This window comes from Protopterus annectens, chromosome 7.part0 (assembly GCF_019279795.1).
Source record: "Protopterus annectens isolate FY-2018-M chromosome 7.part0, PAN1.0, whole genome shotgun sequence".
Classification (NCBI taxonomy): Eukaryota; Metazoa; Chordata; order Ceratodontiformes; family Protopteridae; genus Protopterus; species Protopterus annectens.
This window is the reverse complement of record NC_056739.1, coordinates 630,780,864-630,804,075: the sequence shown is the minus strand read 5'-3', so window position 1 is coordinate 630,804,075 and position 23,212 is coordinate 630,780,864. Positions and strand designations below refer to the sequence as shown.

General features: G+C 41.8%; 1 protein-coding gene across 2 annotated transcripts in view; it reads left to right on the top strand.

Moving 5' to 3' along the window:
- The window catches only part of TTC39B (tetratricopeptide repeat domain 39B), a 1,202,733-nt gene that overhangs the window by 700,191 nt on the left and 479,330 nt on the right, over positions 1 to 23,212 (top strand). For both annotated transcript variants that reach the window (XM_044077204.1, XM_044077205.1), the window contains one exon: positions 8,267 to 8,343. In XM_044077204.1, the coding sequence (XP_043933139.1) occupies positions 8,267 to 8,343 (77 nt within the window). The remainder of the gene's footprint in view (positions 1 to 8,266; positions 8,344 to 23,212) is intronic.

Below are 23,212 nucleotides of genomic sequence, written 5' to 3'. Positions count from 1 at the left end.
TTTCCCTTCTGGATGTGAATGTTACCTCTCTAATCCTTAGACTGGCATTCCTAATGGGGCTCTTAGTTCTGAGGTTGGTACATCCAGACATTACTTTTATGCCCTATGATATATGCAGGAGCATATGTGTGATGTATAGTGTACTCTTAGTAACTTAAGACTTTGGTATGCTGGCCAGACATCAGGCTGCCCTTGGCAGGGGATCTCTATTGTAAAGAATGCTGCAACAGTGAAGAGAAGGACATCTACCATTATGGTAAGATTTTAGACAACTGCACTTTCCTGCTTGAGATTTTAAGTTTGTTCTGACCTCTGCAAGAAGAGTGTGTGAGTTACAAACTCTTATAGTGGGCCAACCTTATCTCATCTTTCACAGAGGTGGTGTGTCTTTTCAGATTGATCCTTCTTTTATACCTAAAGTGGTATCCAAGTTGCCATAAGCCAATCTATCCATCTTGCTGTTTTCTTTCCAGAATCTAAAAATTAGGGACAAAGGATACTTCATACCTTGGATATCCGTTGACAACTCAAGTACTATCTTGATAGAACAAAATCTTTTAGAACGTCTGATCAGTTGCTCATTTCTTGTGAACGTAAGAAGAAGAGACAACCAGAATCAAGGCAGGCTATTTCCAAGTGGTTGTTACCTTTTGTTATTACCACCACAGCAAAATTATTTCAGGCAAGGTCAAGGCTCACTCTACCAGGTCATTCCATTCCTCTATGGCTTTTTGGAAAGAGTTGGACTATAAAAGTATTCTGTAAGCAGAGACTTGGTCCTTTGTACATACTTTTACAAAGCACTACAAGCTTGGTTCCTTTTCTAGGGTTAGATCTGGCTTTGATAGGACCATTCTGTAGGGGCTCCTAGATCATTACCATTCCATCTCCTATATACTACATACACTCCCGTATTCTACCTATGTAGCCAAGGCTACTGCAGCAATGATCAAAATGATGAACATAGTACAGTTGCATAAGTAAACTTACCATAACAGTAGATGTTCAAATGATCAGTACAGCCACTCCCTCACTCCATTCCCCTTTGCTTTTATGTGAGTTTATGCCAGGGTGTGGACATGAATTTTTTTCTTTTCCTAGCAATGTCCTCTCTGGGCTTAGCCTGTCTCTCTCAGGTGTTATGAAATTTCTGAAGGGGTTGGAGCCCAAATCTGACCTTTTTAGTCAGGTCATCTCAAGCTGGCTGGTGATTTGGGCATGTAAAAAGTTATTATATCCTATGCAAGATAGAACCCATATAGCTAAGGTGGCCATTAAAATGCATAATTGATACATAAATACTGTAACTTTACCTGTGTACTTCCTTGCTTATCTTAACTATTATGTTGACCTTTCATTGCCAGTGTTCTTCATGTCATGAGTATTTCAAAAATAAAAGGAATTTAGGTAAAAAAGAAAAAATGCATTTCACTCCTCCTTTTTACTAATTCAGTAGTTCATAGGAAGTTACTAGGCTAGCGGCCTTAGAGTCCTTACAAGCATAGCCATGTTAATCCTAAGTTGCCTCAATTGTCCTTGGTTAGATGGATGGAATCCACAGAGCGAGTGATAAACACCAACTAGCCCTGTCCATGAGGGACATGGATGCCACCCCTAGAGTGAATTTGTGATCTGCCATCCATTTGTCCTATATGGTCACTGACGATCTGTGCTTCACATGAATCAGAAATTTATTCCAGAGTCACTAAAATCTCTGTGAGATGTATTTATCCCACCAGCATGTTTTACAAATGTCACAGGCTAGATTAAGATCCCCAGAGTGAGTGACTCTCTTGTGCCATTTAACTTGCGGATGTACAGCACATCCATTGGGGCAGGGTCAGAGACTGCCCTATAGGCCATACAAGTCGCTGCTCAGCAACCTGTATGACACAGAGTACAGTGACAGGGCTTTCAGTCTATCTGCATAAATCATGGTTTTAAGTCCCTTTATTGCTTTGATGAGGAAACCTCTGTGGTGTCTCCAGCTGCTGCATGTGTCTGATGAGGTACATGCAGAAGGGAGCATTGTACTCTATTAATGGTCTGAGGGTCAAGTACAGTGAAGTTATAACATCCTTTGACCTGGATGTGATGCCCATACTTATGAGATGCACAAAGTAGAAGGCTTTCCTTACCACTGTGGAAACTTCATGATGTAAGTTCCGATTGAGATTCCTATCTACCTGTTTTCCCAGATCTCGCACCACTGGGCTTTAACTTATCAGGGGTGCTATCAATATTGTTATTGGCAGGGAATTCTGCTTTGGTAAAGGGGATATTAATACACCTTTTTGCATTTAGTTTCAGACCGTGGCCTTGGCACCAGTCATTTCTCTGTGTTAGGGCCTCCTGTAAAATGTTAACATCATTGAGAGACTCGATAATTGTACTCAATTTGCAATCATCATTTAACTTGTTAAGCTAAATGCCATCTACTTTAGCCTGGACTTCTGAGAAATAGATTCCAAACAGTAGGGGGCCCAGCACAAATCCTTGTGGTATGCTGTGAAGATATGTGAAGGCTGCCAGCCTAGTTAGATAGAATTTTGTAGATAATTCTGTCATTTGTAAATATTAATATAAGCCACAGGCTTGTTCTCTTAAATGTGAAAAGACTGTATTGGGTGTTGAACTGCAAAAATGTAACCACATTGCACTCTGCTGGTGGTTTTAGCTTGACCACTAGGCTGAGATCTGGATCCTGTAGGGAGTCTTGTTGAGGATCTGGAGAAAGAGGGAGAAACCAGGCCCAGACTGACTGTGATCTCTGTGTGCTCTCAAGGGAACTTGTTCTTTACTGTGTGTGTATTTGTTATCCTTCCCAATGTGGATGCCCCTCACTGGTGAAGATTGAGGCTCCCTGATTGCTGGGCCAGTGCACAGGGATCACGTGCCATTGGTGATAGGTCTATTGGTAGAGGTGGAGTCACTAATTTTGACAGTATGTGTTCTGTCGGTGAGCCAACTGACTGCCTATCTAGTGACTTAAGGGTTAATCCCCAGTTGGGAGAGTTTCTCAATGATACTCGAGTGGAGGATTGTGTCAAAAAAGCCTTGACTAAGTCAAGATAGGAAGTATGCACTGTCTTACTTTCATCCAGGTCTTTGTTGACTTTCTCAAAGAAGTCTTTTAGGTTTAATAAGCATGATCTACCCTTAATGAAGCCAAACTGGGTTGGGTCTAGAGTTTGAAGGTCGCCTATATCCTTGTTGATGAGATCCAATATGATTATTTCCATGGCCTTGCAGATGAGGCTGGTTAGACTTATGGGTCTATAGTTCCCAGGGTCAACAATGGGATTACTGTTGCTGTTCTCCACTCTGCTGGAACAAATCCACTTCTCAGGCTATGGTTAAAGAGAACGCCAAGTAGGTCCCCTCAGTCCTGTTTTAGATTGCCGAATAAACAACTTGGGATGTTGTCTGGTCCCATTGAGGCCATGTTTTTGGCCTTGGAGAGTGCTGATATGACCTGATCTCTAGAGATACTAGGCAAAGGACTGGTGTCTGGTATGCTTTGGGGTATGGCTGTTAGGGCAGGGGGTGAAGTTTGTGCCAAATGTGTCAACTAGCAGGTTGGCAATTTCCTCCGGTATAGTAATGAGTGGTTACATCTATGACCAGTTCGGTACATAACTGGGCATTCCCTTTTAGATTTCAGACATAGTTAAAGAATACCTTATGATTATCCTTAGCTAGGGATGCTATTTTAGCTTTGTAATTAACTTTAGAGGACTTTACAAGATTTCTGATTTGCTTGTTCAAGCTGAGGAGGGGAATTATTTCTCTGCTGAGTCACTTCCGTCTTGTTCTTAGACATCAGTTTCTTCCTTTTGTTATATAGCCTGTTTATACTTGAAGTCCACCAGGGTGTTTTTTTGGGGAGGACCTGGTTTTAATCTGGTCAGGTACAGCTGAGTCTATACAGTTGCTTAAGTGTTTGTACAGGGCATTTTTGTACACCACTGCATAGGAGTGATTATTGTTGCGGGGGGTATAAAACTTTTTACATCATTGCTTAGTAGGCCATCGTTTGCTTTGGAAAAGTTTAGTTTTTTTGCTCGTGTGGTGGCGGCAGGTTCAATAGTCAGTTTGAATGAGACTGATTTATGGTCCGACCTTACCAAGGAGGTCATCACACAGGGGAGAGTGCATTGACCCCCCCCCTCCCCATGTTGGTGATTACTATGTCTAAGACATTTGAGTCCCACTCCCTTGTGGGGATGTAGACTATCTGTTCCATAGCATTTGTATTGACAAAGACCAAAAACTTCTGGGCAAGCATGTTTGTGCTCATGTATGTCGCCAGTCGATAGCAGGATAGTTGAAATCTCCCATGACTAAGGTGTTAGACTGTATGGTGAATGACTCCAGTAAGTCCAGGTAGGTGGTGTGCTTTTCTTAGTTCTAGGTGGGGGACCTAAAGCTAGCAGTGATGTGGTAGAATATTTTGCCTATAGTTAATTGGACATGGTGGAGAGTTATACTGTTTGACCCGTCTCAAGGTGTACTTGGCTTTAGTTATAATATCCTTACTGGTCTTCTTGACACCATTTATCTGACCCGTTATGTGGATTACAGTCTCCTGATGACTTCAAAACTGATGACAGAGTTTACTTTTACTGCAGAGACTCCGTGCCACAGATGGATCCTTTCAATGATATCTTTGACTTCCTCATGCCACATCAATCAAAGGAAGAATGTTAGCTGGTTTTAGTAGATCTCCCAAAACTGAATTTGACCATATGAGACATAATACTGAGCTCCTTTGACTCTTCTTTTTATTGCATGTAAATATTTTGTTTAAAAATCTGATACTTCAGATGTTATTTTTTGTCACTTAAGCAGTATAAATATAGAACCCAACCATATTTTACATAGCATTTCCCCTTGCATATACTTAGATAACCATATGTACCTGTTGAGAGTGCACATGGATAGGAAGCAGATTCTACAATGCTTTTTGGCAGAATGTAGATTTTAAATGCATATAAGCTATTATGTTCACTGCTCAGGAATTTTCTGAAGCCAGGGACCCACAGAAAAGATAGGTTAGAACTGTACTGCTGTGGGAAAGCTTATTTAAATAGGCCTACCTATTACACATCTGTCTGGAAGTCGAAGGGGCATTTTTCAGAGCTGCTGTGCAATGCATTAGTACGGAGAGAGGATACTTTTAACTAGTTTGCTAACTCACACTATCATTGTAAACATCCATCCACTGTGCAGTCAGATATGTTCCATCAACAACAGATGATTCAAGTCTCCATTAATTAACATAATCTTTCTTACCTGCCTGAGGTACCACAAAGAGTTGGCAGTTACTTTGGTAACTGTTTTTTCAAATCTTTATTTTTGTCTGCAGTGTCTGTGTCTAACTGGTAAGTGTATCAAGGCAGCCCAATGTTGATTGGCAGTATCTGTCAGGGACCCCGCATGTTCTTCCTCGCTTTGGATCATAATGTTAGACAGCTTCACAACAACTTGGATGGTTTAATAATGTCAGCAGCCATCAACAGAGATATTTTTATTGCTTACTGACATTGTTAAACCATCCAGCTTGTGAAACTGGCTAGCGTTATGATTCATCTTCTTTCTGGGGAAGAAACAGGTTCAAGTACAGCCCATGTTTCATATGGAAGGTTCTGCACACCAGGATCACCAACATCCCATGATCAGATTTTGAGCTGTTTTCTCAGTTTTGTTTCAGTCCATATTAGTCCTCATGTCACATGCACTCTGAACCGGAAATATTAATTTCACCTTTACTACATGAAAACCTTGTCCAGAATTACTGGAATCTTGTCCAGAATTACTGGAATTCTCTTTATCTATGCTGCTGTGTGCTGCTCTCTCAGAACTGGATTTACTGAAGTTGATTACACACAGTGGTAAATCTTGTTGTGCTTTCTAGCTGTATGTAGATATGTGTTTTATTTATTTATTTTATTTTGCTTATTTCTGTTGGATAATTTGTGCCATACAGCCTTAGAACATTTAGGGAGAAGAGGGGAAGGCATGGGATGAACTCACCAGTACACAGGCTTGAAACTCAGAATATGGGAATGGCACATAATACATTTATTTATTTATTTTACATTTGTTAACTGGGATAGTCTGACTGGATATATGTCCATTTTCAGTGGAGGCCCAGGGAGAAAAGCTCCAAGGTACATATACACATACAATTATAAAACTTTTAGTACATGGTAGTTACATACAGGTTACAGGCATGAGCAATACATGTATTTATTTACAGGTAGTATCAGCATATTACATTCAGGATTCAGACACATTGAGTAGCAGTTTATACAATGTACCCTTCCTGATATAGAGAAGGTAGATAGTAAAGAAACATTTGTAGATTAGAGGCAACCAAGAAATAGAGAGGATACTAGTCAGGGTTAGAACAGGGACAATAACCAGTGCGATTTGAGGTAATTCTTAAGTTTGTTTTTGAATAAAGTTAATGAAGGCTCTAGAGTCAGGTCAGCCAGTAGTGAGTTCTGTGTGTTTCCAACAGAGTTGGCAAAGAGTGAGTCACCATCAGAGTGGTTGGATTTGACCTTTTGAACTAGGAGTTTGGTGGATTAGCAGAGTGGGAAGTTGTTACTATAGGGGCTGATCATGTTTTTTAGAGCAGGTGTATTTTCCAGCTGGTAGAGGACTTTATGGGCTACTATGAGCTGACTGAACTGCAGAAGGTAAGGTAGTTCCAGCTATCCTAGGAGATTTAGGTTGTGACAGTGGTGGATTCGGTAGGGTGTGCCAGTAACAAATCTGGCGATGTGGTTGTAGCTTGATGATAATTTATTAAGATCTGTTTTGTTCAAGTTGGAGAAAAGAGGAAAGGCATAAAGAAGGGTAGATAGTAGATGGGTGTGGACAATTGCAGTTTGAGCAGGTGGAGTGAGGAAGGATTTGATCCTATAAAGGGAGTCGAGTTTTTTATTGATAGTTTTTATAGTTTGATTGATGTGCATGTCAAACCTGAGGTTATCAACTATGACACCCAGTAGTTAAGCTTGGGCTTCCGGGGAGATAATAGTGCCATTATTTGCTGTTATGTTGAAGAGTGGTGGGGTGGTCCTATGCGTAGGAGCGAAGAGAAGCAGCATAGTTTTGTTGGGGTTAAGGATCAGATGTTGGTTTGAAAGCCATATTTCCACTGAGTTGAAGGTATTTTGGGTTAACATGGAAAGGTTAGCTGGGGAGGTGGCAGAACAAATCAAAGTGGAGTCATCCACGTATTGAATGTAGGTAGCATCTGGGATGACTGTATGAAGGTTGCTTATAAAGATAGAGAAGAGGAGGGGTCCTAATATAGAGCCCTGGGGGGCTCCCAGTTTGATGGGGAGGCATGATGATAGCTTTTCCTGCCATAGGACTGCCTTTTGCCTGCCCTGCAGGTAAGATTCAAACCGCTGAAGCGATTGATTGGTTAAGGTGAAGGCCTTCAATGTGTTCATTAGCATTTTGTGGTCAACCATGTCAAAGGCCTTGGAAAGCTCTAGAAGGAGTCCGGAAGATAGTTTGTTATTGTTACGGTTGTGGTTTATAACGTTAGTGAAAGAGAGGAGGGCTGATGTAGTGCTGTGATTTGGCCTAAAGCCATGCTGAGACTTGAACAATACCTTGCTCTGTGTGAGGTACTGCATGAGCTGTATATGTACACACTTCTCCATCATTTTAGCTAGTGGTGACAAGATGGGCCTAAAGTTTGACAGTTCGGTGGAGCTGCCCCCTTTATGAAGAGATATGACATGGGAGATTTTCCATGTAGTGGTATAGTGATACATCACTTGTATCATTGTAGTAACAATGGAAGTTTAGTTTGTAATTGTATATTACCATGTAAAGAAAGCAATATATATACACAATATGTTTACAGCAAAGGCTCAGAGCATCATCATGCACATTGTCTAGCTGTTGGAGTTATCATTCTTTTGTTGTGGCTTATATGTTGTACAAATGTTTTCATACAGCAACACAGTATTTTAACAATAAGGCATAGAGACAAGAGATTATATGTTCACTGCAGACAGGTGTCTGCAGGCACATTTTTGTAAGGATTATTGCATTCTAATAGTGCAAAAACATTTTGTCAGTTGCATGATTTTCCTGTATCCTGTGAACATTCCTGCAAATGCCGTCACCATGTGAGTGTGCAACATGTTTTTTTCTGAATATCTTTGAAGTATGTGATCCTAAGAAAACTGTCTAGGTGAAGTTCCTTAAGCATTTTGTTTATATTTTTGTCTAGATTCAGAAAAAGAAACACGGTTGTAGAGTCATTAACTAATCTGGTTTCCAAGCAATCTGCAGATCAGCTTACAGATGGTAAGAAACTCTGCTAATAACATCTAGTGTATCTCATTGTTTGTAACTTGAACAGTAGAAGTATGTTTGGTTGTCACTGTCATAAGTGACTTTATTCATTTTGCTCAGATGTCACTGATATGCTTCGTCCTTGCCATGTTAAGTGGTATTATTCCAAGGTGGTGTGATAGCCCTTACATTTATAAAGGGAAATTTGAGTAAATGGAAAGGTAAAAAGACATTATTCTCATTCCATTTTTATTTAATGAAGTATAACATTCATCGCGAGACATGCATGTTTTTGATGAGACATATCTTTAGAGACATATAGTGTTAACCTTTATTAACAATAAATTTTTTTAGCAAGTCCCAAATACCTATTTCTCAGTAGTTCTTCCTCATTATAGATGCCACTCATGAAACGGGTACATGTACTTTTTTGCTTATTTTAGGAATACCAGGACAGCTCCATGCTTTGCCCTTTACAATAGCACCTACTAATTATGACATTTGTTGCCTGAGAAGGCTGCAGTGGAGTTGAGCTTTTGGTAGTGCTTGGAGATGTAAGATGGAGAGAGTGTAGTGAGACCTGGTACAGAGGAATCCTTGCTGCAAACAAGATTTGCTATAAGTACTATTGCATACCTGCTCACTTAGGTGCTGTTGCTGCTACCAACAGCTGTAAAGTTGGAGTGGGGGAAACGGATGTTAAACTTAGCTAGGAAAGGTACAGTGAGGAGGAGCAGTTAGTGTTAAAAGAAACTAGGGGCGAGGTGCTATTGGTGTTTTTGGTGGAGGTACACAAAGAGTTCAGATTTGCTAGGATTTGATGGGGGTATCCAAAGAGTTCAGATTTGCCAGAGGACAATGTTAGGAGAAGTGAGTTTATGGGCAAGTGAAGTAAAATGTTACGGAAATTGTACTCTTTGGAGTGTGACCATGTGATTGTGTAAGAGATGTTAGACAGTATAAGTTCACTGATGCCTCAGATATTTGAGATGGTGTAGCGGAGTGAAGTGGAACACAGCAGAGTGGTGCACAGGTTTGCCCAGTGATTTATTTATTTTTTTGGGGGGATTTGAAGTTTGGAATACTTCCAGCACAGAAAAGCTTACAGTAGAAGACGTGAGGAGAAGCATGAAGGTATATGGAGAGCCTGTAATATGTTTAAGGGAGAATCAAAGGAAAGACTAACAGAGAAGGTGTGAATTCGGACAGAGGGAAAGAGAAAAGGATTCGGCTGCTTACTGTGGTACCCAGGAGAAGATGCTCCAAGGAACTGCTAACCAGTTTCTAGTAGTGATCAGCTGTTCAGAAGAGCATCATGTGCTCTGAGGAGTCACATGCAGTAAGTGTTCTTATTTAGGGGAGGGTCTGAGAAACAGGTGCATGCCATCTCTTTGGCATGCAGTGCTTTTCAGCTGGTTTTGTTTTAGGGGTGCACTACATCCTTATTTGTTCTACAATCAAAGAAAAAACAGCAGAGAAGAAACAGGTGAGCAAAAGACTATGGAAGCCACTGTCAGAAGGACATATCTAGACAAGAAGGGGAGGCAGATAGGAAGGAAAGACATGAGTACTGGGTATTGTTTTCAGTTTCATTTTCTGTAGTTTTGTGCAAGATGACCTTCTGGGAAAGACAGGATTGCAGTCCAGCATAAGCTAGTTAAACAATCCCTTAAAGAAGTAATGAATCTGCTTGATGATCTTATCCTCTAAGTCAGACCTCCACTTCATGGTAGACAGACATGTTTGTCCCTGTTTGAACTTGTTAGTTTGGAGGCATTTAAGTTTATTTCTTAGAAAATGCTCTTCCATTTGTAGCACAGTTCAGTACTTTAAGCCTCCATTCAGAGAACCATGTGCTGTGTTTCACAAGGATACCATGGTCTTTGGGATTAGTCCACACAACCTCTCATATGGGATTTATTTATTTATTTACCGGGAAATTCTGACTGGACGCAGGTCCTTTTTCAGTAGATGCCCGGGGAGAAAAGCTCCACATCATGTACATGATAAATAGAGATACAAAGTTGCAGCAATAGTAAACAGCATTACAGGTTGTTGGCTTTAATACAATAACATGATATTGATTATCAACAGTATATACAGTAAATGTTGCAAGTTAAGATAGTTTCTTTTCGTTTATAATATTAGTAACAAAGTTGTCAGACTGATGTTAAAGTATGTAAAGACAACTAGCTATTTCTGACTGGTTAGTAGTGGCGGTAGTATAGTTGGGTTAAGAGTTTAGGTGGGGGGTAAGGGTGGGGGTGCTAGTCTGGATTAGAACAAGGATAAAAGCCAGTGCAAATTTAAGTGGAATTTGAGGGCAGTCTTGAAAAGGCTGCTGGAAGGTAGAGTAGTTATAGAGGGTGGAAGATTGTTCCAAAGTTTAGATATGGTACATGAAAATATGGCTTCTCCTGCTGAGTTTTTGGGTTTGATAACAGTGAGTTGATTTTTGTTGCTTGATCTTAGGGGGCCTAGTGGAATGATAGGGTTGGAGAAGGGTTTGAAGGAATGGGATGTTAAGGGGGTGGTTAATAAGTTTGAGTGAGGATGAGTTGATTAAAGTGAAGGAGTTGTGGGAATTCTAGCCAGTTTAGTTCTTTAAGGGAGATACAGTGATGGCTGCGGTAGGAGGTTCCAGTGGCAAATTTAGCAGTTTTGTTGTAACAAGTATCCAGCTTGTGTAGGTCTGTCTGTCTAAGGTTGGTAAGTATCGGGGATGCATAGAGTAGGGTGGAGATTAGCTGGGAATAGGCTATGGAGATTCTAGCCACCGTGGTTAGGAATTGGCGGCTTCAATATAATGCACCAAGTTTCTTGTGAATTTTTTTTATTGTGAGAGATATGTGGGTGTTAAATCTAAGTTTCTTGTCGATTTCCACACCGAGTAATTTTGTGTGTTCTGATGGAGAGATTATGGTATTGTCTTTGGTGAGAATGTTGAAGTGGGGGGTGTTTTGGGTGGCTTTGGACGTTTGGAACAGGAGAAGTTTTGTCTTACTTGGGTTGAGTAGGAGCTGAGCATTGGATAGCCAGCTTTCTACAGAAGAGAATGATTCATGTGTGATTTGTTGTAGTTCTGGTAGAGTGGGGGCAGAGCAGATGAGACTGGAGTCATCTGTGTACTGTATACGAGATTCTTGTGTGGTGGCAGTATGTAGGTTGTTAGTGAAAAGTGAGAATAGCAGAGGGCCAAGGATAGACCCTTGGGGAACTCTGATAGTAACTGGGAGGTGAGGTGACAAGGTTATCATCCCAGATTACTGATTGCTGGCATCCGTGTAGATAGCTATGGAGCCAGTTGCAGTCTGATTGTGAGAAGGAGGGGTTGGGGAGAGTAGAGAGTAGTAGCTCATGAGATACCATGTCAAAGGCCTTTGAGAGATCTAGAAATACGGCAGTAGAGAAGAGGCCATTGTTTCTGTGATGAAGTATAGTGTTGGTGAAGGAGAGCAGAGTGGAGGTAGTGCTGTGATATGGCCTGAAACCATGTTGGGTTTTGGAGAGGAGATTATTAGCTAGGAGGTAGTTGGAGACCTGGGTGTTGATACATTTTTCAAGTATCTTGGAGAGAGGGGAGAGAATAGCAATAGGGTGGTAATTGGAGAGGTCAGTGGAGGAGAATGATGTGGGATATTTTCCATATCGAGGGAACATAGCCTTCTGTTATGGAACGGTTGATTAGAATTGAAATTGGGTAGGCTAGTGTATCAGCTGCAATTTTCAAGTATTCAGAGGGGAGGTTATCAGCTGCGAGTTTGGTGGTTTTACGTTTTGACTATAGTCTTTTTATGTTGGAGGTAGGTACTGAGATGAAGAAAAGAGGAGTGGGGGGTTTAGGGTTAGGAGTTGGGGGGGATGTTGTAGGGAAGTGCTGTTTGTTTAGAGATGTTATAGTTTCAGTGACGTGTTTGTTGAAGGATTCAGCAATACTGCTGGAGGAGGGGGGGTGGATGGCTGGGAGATATCAACCTTCCCTGGGTGAAGGATAGTGTTAATAGTGGACCAGAATTGCTTACGGTTGTGGTTGGTAGAGTTTAGGGTGGATTTATAGTAGAGGGATTTGTCTAATTTTATATACTTTTTGGCTTTATTGCACAGTTAAAGGAATGATTGCCTATCTGAGTTATTGTTTGTTAGTCACCAGTTCTCCCAGGCCTTATCTCCTGATTTCATTAGGGTTCTGGTGGTTTTTTGTAACCATGGGGCATGCCTGGATCTGATTTTGGCATTTCTTACAGGAACATGGGTGTTTAGGATGGAGAGAAAAGGTACTGTTGAAGAAGTGGACAGCCTCATCTAGGTTGAGGTATTTTAGTGGTGACCAGTTAATTTTTAGCAGGGAGGAGATGAAGGAGTTGGGGTTGAGGTTGGACTTGTTCCGTATTTGCCTGTGGATAATGGGCTTCAGACTGTTTGTGTGTCGAATTAGGAAAGTGGGGGAGTGGTCACTAAGACTGTCAGGTAAGCAGCCTGTTAGGTAAGAGTGAGGGGCTTTGTTGAGTAGGATCTAGTCAAGTAAGGTATGATTGGTAGGGTTTTTGTTGATTCAGGTAGGGGATTGGATGAGTTGAGTGAACCCGTGGAGATTAAGATGAATGGTTGGGAGATTGTTATTACAGGATAGCCAGTTGGTGTTAAAGTCGCCGAGAATTATGGTTTCCTGGGGTAGAGATAGAATAGCCCAGGTCAGGAGATTTTCTAGGGGTGTAATGTTTTGTCCTGATGGGAAATATCATCCTATGATATTGATTGTTTTGTATGGGTTTAGTTTGAGATTGGCATAAAGGATTTCTTCATTGTTGTGGTGAGGGGCAGATGAGTTCAGGAGTTGAATATTGAAGTGGTGTTTAAATATCGATGCTACACTACCTCCTTTTTTGGACAATCTGTCTATACGAAGGATGTTGTGTTCAGGTGGAAGTATTTTCTCACTTTTGATGTGAGGTTTGATCTAGGTTTCAGTTAGGAAGAGAATATCTGGGGAATATATGCTTATGCTGGTGTGTAGTTCTTGGATTTTATTGCATATGCTTCTGATGTTTAGGGACATTATAAGTAGGTCTGTTGTTTGGCTAGGATTTGAGTTGTGTGTGTGGGGGGGGTGCTTGGACTAGGGTTTGTGGTTGGGTTGGATTTGGGAGGACCAGGGTTTGGATGGATGTCTCCAGCAAGGGCTAGTTTATAGAGGGCTTTTAGGATATGTTTTATATACATAGTAATTTGCTTATGGTATCTTAGGGATATTTTATTTTTGAGTGTGTTAGGTGTTTGGTAATGGATTGTGTGTATTGTGAGGATGTTTTTGGTGGCAAGGGTTGTGTAGTTATAGTGTAAATGTTTGAGGGAGGGTGTTGAGAGAGTACAGTGGAAGTTGTTGGGGCATGTGACTGTGGAGCCTTGGTAGGATGTAATGTGAGCTAGAACTACTCAGGTTATGATTGTTATTATATTAGGTAGTAGCATGATTGTGTTGGATGTAGGGGGAGGGGGTGACTAGTGGTGTAGCCTAATTGGTGGTAATTAGGGGCGGGGTTAGGGCTAAGAATAAATATAGATGTACTGGAGCGGATGAGAATAGGGTGCAGGGAGGGGAGAGAAGTGAGCGTAGCGGGCTAGAACCCACCCACCCCAGGCTAAAGATTGCAGGGTAAGTGTCTAAATAGCCAAATTGTTTTTCCCTACTAGATTCTAATAACTCCTAACAATCTAGAGACCTAATTTCAGCTGTGTCCTTTCTGGGTAGATACCTAGTTTGAAGCAGACAAAAAGTGGCAGTTTAAGTGCCTTTTTGCTTCTATTTTACAAGTGGGCAATTCCAGTGTATCTGCTGGGTTACTTTTTTTGCCTAGAGCTTTATCTTGATTTACTGATAACTAAAAAGAAAAAGTTAATTGTGGAGTGTCAGTCAAAAAGTTAACTGGGGAATTTCAGAGGTGTTCTTGAACTAGTCCATTAGTCTTCTGGTTTTCTTGGTGATGGTAGAAACCAGATGGTAAAGTGCTCTTTACAATCTATATGAACTTGCAGTATTTGGAGCAAAGGTCCAAGTTTCGGAAGATGGACCAGTTGTTCACCTCTGTGCTCTGGTGGGAAGATGTTTATGATCAGACTCCTTTAATGTAAACGGACTCTTCTTTTTGCCATCAGTTAACTAGTCACTCCTTGGTAAATGCTGCAGTTGGAGACTGTTGTACGAGAAGAGTGGCTGCTTATGGTGTTTTCTTTATCATTGTCTCTGTTGTAGACATTTGTGTCTTGGACACTGGACCAGGCCTTATTTATGGAGATGGTCCATAATTGGGGTCACTTCTGCAGGAGTCTGCTGAGTTCTGGCCTTATGTGATCCCTGGCCCCTTTCACAGTGATGGTATTGATTGTGATTTGGTTCATCCAAGGACCTGTCATGTAGAGTCCTCCTGACATTAGACAAAAAGATATGTTCTTACAGTGTCAGTTGGTCTACAACAAGGGGGACCCAATATTATAGGTCAGGATTACCTTCTGTTCATACTCCAGGGGATGAGTGGTCTTAGACAAGCAGTTTGTTTTAAAGTTCCCTGTAAATCAACAAGTATACAAGTCTCCTTATCACTTGTTTAATAATGTAATGCCACATCTGCCTTATTTTTGTTTTTCAGAAAGCTCTCACTTAAGGTGGAAAGAGGGTGCAGTGATGGGATTTGGATGAGCTCATACATAGCCAACATGTGGCTTGCATCAATCAGGTGTGCAGCTTGCAGTCTGCTGACAAAAAACAAATTGTGACTGATGGAGAAGAAATGTTCCAACCTTACATAAGGAGACATGATGTCTGTTGACTGAAAGATTTGCCACAGTTGATCTAACTGCAGTCTTTCAGATGGTGTTCAGACAGTGCAGGCCAACCTACCTTACCACTTGTAGTTTTTTCTTCTCCTCAGTATGAAGATGCAGCATGCTTGTTTGTAGATAGGATTGCCAAGACCAGGTGATCTTTTCCTCATAATGCAACACAAGGTGTGTTGCACTATGTTGTCTGCTGTTATCCCTCCCTTTTCTTCAGGTAAGTTTGTTTATGGTGACTCCCGAGAATGTGTTTTCATCATTGATCGGTACCCACTGGCGGTTGTATCCTGGTTTAGCTAGGCATTTTAAACCACTCATTGATTCACTGGAGCAGTTATTTCCTGGCTTGTTTAGCCCTTAAAAGAGGGATTTTTTCCATCAGTAGTTGATTAGACTGAACTTACAATGGGAGTACTTTGGACTGTAACCACCTGAAGAACCTACTACCTATCTCTAGCCTTTCTTTTATAAAGGAAGACAAATAATGATGTCCTTACATATCACTGTTGTAGTATTCTTCACCTCTGAGATCTCTTCGCCAGGATAGTCCAATGTTAGGGCAGTATACCAAAGTCTTCATTACCTAGGGAGCATTGTATGTCGGATTTATGCTCCCCGTGCAAGAGTAGGTCATAAAGGTGCAAGTATGTACACTCCCAACTCAGAACTTCATTGCTGCCAGTCTGAATGCCACTATCTTTCCTCAGTCTGAATGTCCTTCATTTTGCTAGTTATACTGAGCATACAACTTTCAGATGAGTACCCCGTTGGGGTTCTTTTTTCTATTTCTTACATTGTTCAGTGGGTTATATGTCATCCAAGAAAGGGAAATGTTAGCGTGGGAGGGAAATTTCCCATAAAGACCACTATGATAGGTGCCTATTCTGTAGATGCACCTCATAACCACATTCAGTGTTCCATCTGTCAGGCTTTTGCACCAAACACTATACATAGCCGCCTTTGTCTGCTTTCAATTTACCTTGAGAACTGATGTCATAAGCTTTTGGCCCAAGGTGTACCATGACAAAAACCTGATCACCCCGAGGTACAGCCACCAGTCACAAAGAGGGCCAAGAAGTCTAGACCTGAGCCTGCTGCTGTCTATCCTCCACTGGATGCCTCTTTCTCTTGAGGTGAGTGAGAACCCAGAGGGTAGTCTGGCATTGCCATTAGTTTCTTCTTCAGTGACCTTCTTAGAGGCCAGCATGAAACCTGCTTCTTGCACGTCCTTGGAAACCTTGAAGACGTCCATTGTGGATGTTGAGGGGAACCACAACTTATTATTTCTGAGGGAGCTAAAGGGATTTCTCACTTCCTTGTTAGAGAAGAGGTGTCAGGTACTTTACTTGAATCCAGGCATGGGTCTGAACTGCTACGTTTTTTCAGAGCAGACATCCCAGTAAAGAAAAGGCAAAAAACTAAGCATGTGATGTCATCTCCCAGGGGTCCACAAAGGGAATGGCAGGACTTCACCAAAGTCCTGTTCAATGCCTTTGTGGCATTGAAGCCTCCTCAGTGGGTTTCGGTTCCTGCACCTCCTTGGTCCTCTACCCCTAAGAGAACTAGGACCGGGAGTCATCAGATGAGGATTCTGACTCTGAGGCTAACTCCTTAGCCTAATCCTGTCAATTGCCTTTCCTTTAGACTGTGGCTCTGAGGAGGAGGAATCTATTCATCTGATCCTGCAGTGATTTCTGTATCTGCTGATAAGCCTTCTAGGCTGTTGCCTTCTTCCAAGCTCCTTCCTTCAGATTTAGAGCCATGGAGAGGATTGGTAAAAAGGTATACACTTCTGCGACTTTAGCCTTCAGGTGCCAATCAATTACCAGACTTATATGAAAAGTTACATCCTGTTTCTTCTTTCACAGATTGAGAAGATTGTCTCTGATATTCCTGACTCTGAGAGTAAGACCTTAGCTCTCTCCTTGCTCAATTCCACTTCTCAGGGTGCCCATTACTCTTATCAAATGCAGCTAATGCATCCTGTAGGGCTGCTGCCTCTGGCTTAATTGTGATGTGCTATTCCTGGCTTCGCATTTAAGCCTTGCCAGATGATGTCAAAGCAAAACTTTTGGATGCTCACTCTGATAACAAGAATTTGTTTGGTGCTACTGTGGCTGACCTTTTCAAGACCTTACAGGACCAAGTTAAGGTCATGAAAGATTTGAAGCAGATATTTCTATCACCTTTGCCCAAGTTTCGGAGGTACTATCCTAGTCAGTACTTTATTGAAATAGTAGTATGTGCGCAGATGTTTTCCTGTTTAACATCTCACTACATCCTTCATCTGTGTCAGTCTATTTAAGATTTAAGCACAACACTGCAGCAACCTTAATTTTGGGTTGTTAGTGATTTTCTTCTTGGCCAAGATCAAAGGTTGTGTTTCATCTTGGTCATTCTTGATCTTTTGATGGCTTTTGGCACTATAGACCCCCACACTATCTTGAATAGCATTGAAAAAGAGGATGTTCTTCTTGTTTCATTGTTGCAGTCATTACATTTGATTAATCTGCTGGCAGGTTGCCCTCAGTCAGCCTGAATTCCAAAGTCTTGGGTCCTACGTCTGTTGCTGTCTCCTCTTCCATGACGTCACGTCGTCAGGGGTATAAAACATGCAGCCGACACCATTGCCGTGCAGTACCCAAAGTAGAAGCATTTCGCAAGTGCCGGTCGGCCAACTCCTGAAATATTCGAGTTTGAGTTTCAGAACCGAAGTCTTCACTAAAGCTAAGTACCCCGTTGGGGAAACTTTTTTCTTGCTCCATACCGATGTCAGAAAAAGTTAATAATTGTATTACTTGTGGGAAGCAAATACCTCATAAGGATTTCCATTTATACTGTATTCCTTGCCTAGGCCCTGATCACAACGTGCCTGGCTGTCGGTTTTGTGCTAGATTTAACCAACGCACTATTAAGCGTCGGTATATTTTTGCCTCAAAGTATTTTGGAAACAGATTTAACTACCCAGAAATGTTGTCAGATAGCAATCCGACTACCGGAGTACATAAAAAATGCAAAGAAAAGAATAGAGAGAGAGAGACAGTCGGGGTCCAAAACTGACGACGAAGCTTCTCCTAAGCCAGTCGCCAGTTCGCAGGTACTCAGTGAGGTGCTTTTGCAGCCCCTGTTACCTGCTACTTTTGAGTCGCAGGCCCCTACCGACACCCATGTGGAGTCTGGCATGCCGTGAGATACTCAAAGTATTGGACCCACGGATGTATCTCCCTCAGATGGGTCCAGAACCGCTGAGTAGGCACCGGCTTCTGAGGGTGTATTCAGGCCTCGACATTTGTATATTAAACCGATGACATCTGCAAAACCAAAGACAAAAGCAACTTCTAAAACTAAAAAGCCAATGCATGAGCCACGTGCACAGGCCTCTATGCCTAAAAAACAGATGATCAAAATGGCTGAAGACCTTATTACCTTGATCAGGGGTGTTCCCATCCCCCTCCAGCTAAGAGGCCTAGGCAACACACTGATTATGAATCTTCAGATCAGGTTTCTATTTCTTCTGATCAGGAATTATCTATACCTCCCTATGAGGATTCTGATGCAGAGGAGTCTATACCATCTGCATCACCTCCTGAGGATTATTCATTTGGAGAAACCTTGCATACTTTGAGGGAGCATTTTCAATGGGAGAGTCAAGATTTCTCAGAATCAAAAAAGAGGCTCAGGGATTTCCTTCTCCCACAGCATAGGCCTTTAGCCATACCCTGTTTTAGACATTGTGGATGATGTGTTTTCAGAGTCAAAACAGCAAGCCTGACAGATATTACAGGGTCCCTGACTCTCATAAATTTTTATTTAGAAACCCTGCTGCTGATCCTGAAACTATTTCACAGGGTCCAAAGGGAGTTAAGGCCTCAACAGCAAAAATTCCTACCCCCTCTGACAGAGATTCAAGGGCACTGCACATATGGGGAAAAAAGGTTTATAAGTCTGCAACCTTGGAAATTAGGGCCTTAATCTATCAGTGTCATATGCTCAAGTATCAACAAAATGTTATGGGATTGCTGAAACAGAAAATTATGTTGATTTCTGAATGTGCAGAAAATAAAGAATTGCAGGAATTATTGCACGCAGCTGAACAGGTTGGAAAGCATACTTTGCAATGTGGTTTTGATTCCTTAGAGGCCTCCTGTAGGGCCGCAGTTACTGGATCTGTGATTAGGAGGCTTGCCTGGCTAAAGAAACAAAATTTGCTGGATCATGTTAAAGCTAAATTGCTGGATGCACCTTTACAGCATGATACTCTGGTATTAAGGCAGAAGAGGTTTTAAAGAAAATGGAAGATAAAGCTAAGTCTATGCAAACTGTAAAAGACTTCTTACAAGTGCAGCCACCAAGATTCAGTCGACACTGGCCTACAAAAAATTGGTCCTTTCCGGTGTCAGACAGAGCTCAAAGGGGCAAATTCAGATGCCCTAAGGGTTCCAGATACCAGGTACAAGATTCATACAGGTCAAAGCAATGGGGTGCTTCTGCCTCCAAATCTGGAGGAGATAAAGCGCAAACCTACAGAAAACAGTCCCAATGACTTCCCTCTGCCCACACCAAGCACTTCTCTTTTGGCAGCACCCTTAGGGGGAAAATTAGCACTTTTTGCTCAGAATTGGCAGTTAATAACCCAGGACAGGTGGGTGTTAAACATAGTATCACAGGGATACAGATTCCATTTCCATACTCTGCCAATGCAAATGGTTGGCCAGATCTGCCAAAAAATCAATGGGCAGAGGCACAGAAACAGGTTACGTCCCTCATGGATATGGGGGCCATTCAGCCAGTACCAGAACAGGAAAAATGACAAGGTTTTTACTCTACTGTTCTTGGTACCCAGAAAGGACAAGGCCTGGTGGCCAATACTGGATTTATCGATTTTGAACACATACCTGGACATTCCAAAATTCAGAATGCTGACTTTGCAGCAGCTTCTGCCCATGCTGGGCAAGAATGCCTGGCTGGTGACATTAGACCTAAAAGAGGCATACCTGCATGTCCCAGTAAGACAATCGTGCAGAAGATACCTCAGAATCAAGGCTGGCTTAATGCATTACCAATTCTCTGCACTGCCCTTTGACTTACCTGCTGCGCCCAGGGTCTTTACAAAGTGCCTGGCACCAGTAATTGCATTTTGCAGACAAAGAAGTATACAAATATATCCTTACTTGGACGACTTTCTCATTCAAGCAGAGAACAAGGACATTCTTCTTTAACACCTGGCATTTGTAAAAAGGCTTCTAACATGCCTAGGGTACACAATAAACAAAAAGAAATCACAACTGGTACCCTCTCAAAAGATAACATTCCTGGGTGCAAGCTTGAATACAACTGCCCAGATGGCTTACCTCATGCCAGACAAGCAAAGGCAACTGACTATATACTTCAAACTGATGGCAACAAAAACCCAGTTATCTGTAAGACATATTCTGCAGGCTTTGGGCTTCATGGCATCCTGCATCTTACTGATTCCATATGCAAGACTGCATATGAGGAAACTTCAGTGGTACCTAAAAAGTTTATGGAGTCAACATTGTCACAGTCTGGAAACAATGATTCCTCTCATTCCCTGCCTACAACAGGAGTTTCTATGGTGGGCAAAGGCATGTCACCAAAACATTGGATGGGCCTTCACTCTACCCCCTGCCAGACAAACCTTGACAACAGATGCATCAGATTATTCCTGGGGGGCACACATGGTGGGAAGATGCATTCAGGGCATATGGACCCCAAAACAAATGCATCTACATATCAACCAGAAAGAGATGCTGGCTGTTCAAAATGCCCTGGCAGCCTTCAAGAACTTACATCATCCAGGACAACTACTGATAAAGACGGACAACACCACGGTCATGTGGTATATAAACAAGCAGGGGGCACACACTCATACCCCATTTGCAGATTAGCCATGACACTGTGGTACACAGCTTTGACTTACCAAATACATCTTCAAGCTCAATTCCTGCCAGGAAAGCAAAATACTCGGGCAGACGATTTAAGCAGAAACCTTATCGATCCTCACGAGTGGAAACTAGATCCACAAGTCTTCAGCATGATAACAAAGAAATGGGTGAGCCCAGACATAGATCTATTTGCCTCTCCTCAAAAGTATCAGTTGAAAAGATTCTGCACAAGGACTTATCACAGACAAGCATGGAAAGTGGACACCCTATCCTTCAGTTGGAAAAACCTATCAGTTTATGCCTTTCCTCCTCTGCCTCTTCTTCCAAAGGTCCTTCTAAAAGTCAGACAAGAGAAATCAAAGATTATACTAATTGCCCCGGACTGGCCCCACCAATACTGGTACCCAATCCTAAGGAACTTGTCTCAATACCCAGCTTGGACCTTACCTCAAGGACCTCAACTTCCAGCAAAACAATCAGATCCTGCACAATCAACTCCAGACACTGAACCTGACAGCATGGCTGATCATGTAGTTATACAAACAACACCTCTCAGTAAAGCTGTGATGGATGTCATTTTGGAAGCCAGAAGGCCTAGTACTAGAAAATCTTATGCTGATAAATGGAAGAGATTGTGTGCTTGGAATAAAGCACAAGGAACTGATACAGCAGAACCAAATATTCCTCAGATATTACAATACTTAACAGATGCCTGACAAAGGCCTATCTTTCTCATCAATTAAAATCCATGCCTCTGCCATTTTGGCTCATTACAATACAGAGCCACCAATCTTTTCTCATCCTTTACTAAAGCAGTATTTTCTAGGAGCCAAACATTTAAGGCCTCCTAGAAGATCACCAATACCTGCATGAGACCTCAATTATGTGTTGGAAAAGCTCACCCTGCCTCCATTTGAAACCAGCTGCTACCGCTGATATAAAGTTCTTATCATGGAAAACAGCTCTGCTACTAGCAATTACTTCAGCAAAAAGTTTCAGAGCTACAGGCCCTCATGGCTGTGGAGCATTTTATCATATTTTACCCAGACAGGGTGTGTGAGGACAAATCCTACATTTATGCCTCAGGTGATTTCCAGTGTGGCTCTTAACCAAACTATTCATCTGCCAACCTTTTATCCAAATCCGCAGAACAAGGGGGAGAGAATTCTGCATTCCTTGGATGTACACAGGCAGCTAAGATTCTACTTGAGCAGGACTAAAGCTCCAAGAAAAACTGAGCAATTATTAGTGACATATGCTGCAGGATCAGAAGGAAAGGCTTTTTCAAAGTGGATAAGCCACTGCATTCGTTTCTGCTACTTAATGGTAAACCTGTGCCCAAGGGCATTAGGTCTCATTCCACCAGAGCTGCAGCTACTTCAGCAGCCTTTCTCAGAGGAGTACCAACCAAAGACATTCTAGAGGCTGCTACTTGGAGTTCTGTTCACACCTTTACAAAGCATTATCATTTGCCACTCTACTCTAAGTCCAGGGCAGGCTTTGCCACTGCAGTTCTGCAGGGCCTTATAGCCGCACCTAATGCTGTTTAGCTCCAGCCTCCCAACCATAGCTTTGGGATTCTACCCAAATGTAATGACTGCAATAGTGAAACATGAAGAACCTAGTACAGTTGTGTACACTTACCATAAATGTAGATGTTCGAGTGTATTCACTTTTGCAGTCCAGGTTACCCTCCCGCCATCCCCCTTTCATTCTGGAGTCTATTTTTCCTTCTCTATCTTCTACAACCTATGTGGTGTATTTGCTTGCAGAGGAAGGTAAAGTTTATGCTGATGTATGTATGTATGTGTGTATATATATATATATATATATATATATATATATATATATATATATATATATATATATATATATATATATATATATATATATACATACATATTTTTGCTACCTTTTTGGGGGCACCTGACATCTGGGGCAAGAAAAACTAAAGAAAATGGCGTCTGCTGCATGTTTTATACCCCTGACGACCTGACGTCATGGAAGAGGAGACAGCAAACGACGCAGGACCCAAGACCTTGGAATTCAGGCCGACTGAGGGCAACCTGCCAGCAGATTACCCAAATGTAATGACTGCAACAGTGAATACACTTGAACATCTACATTTATGGTACGTGTACTCA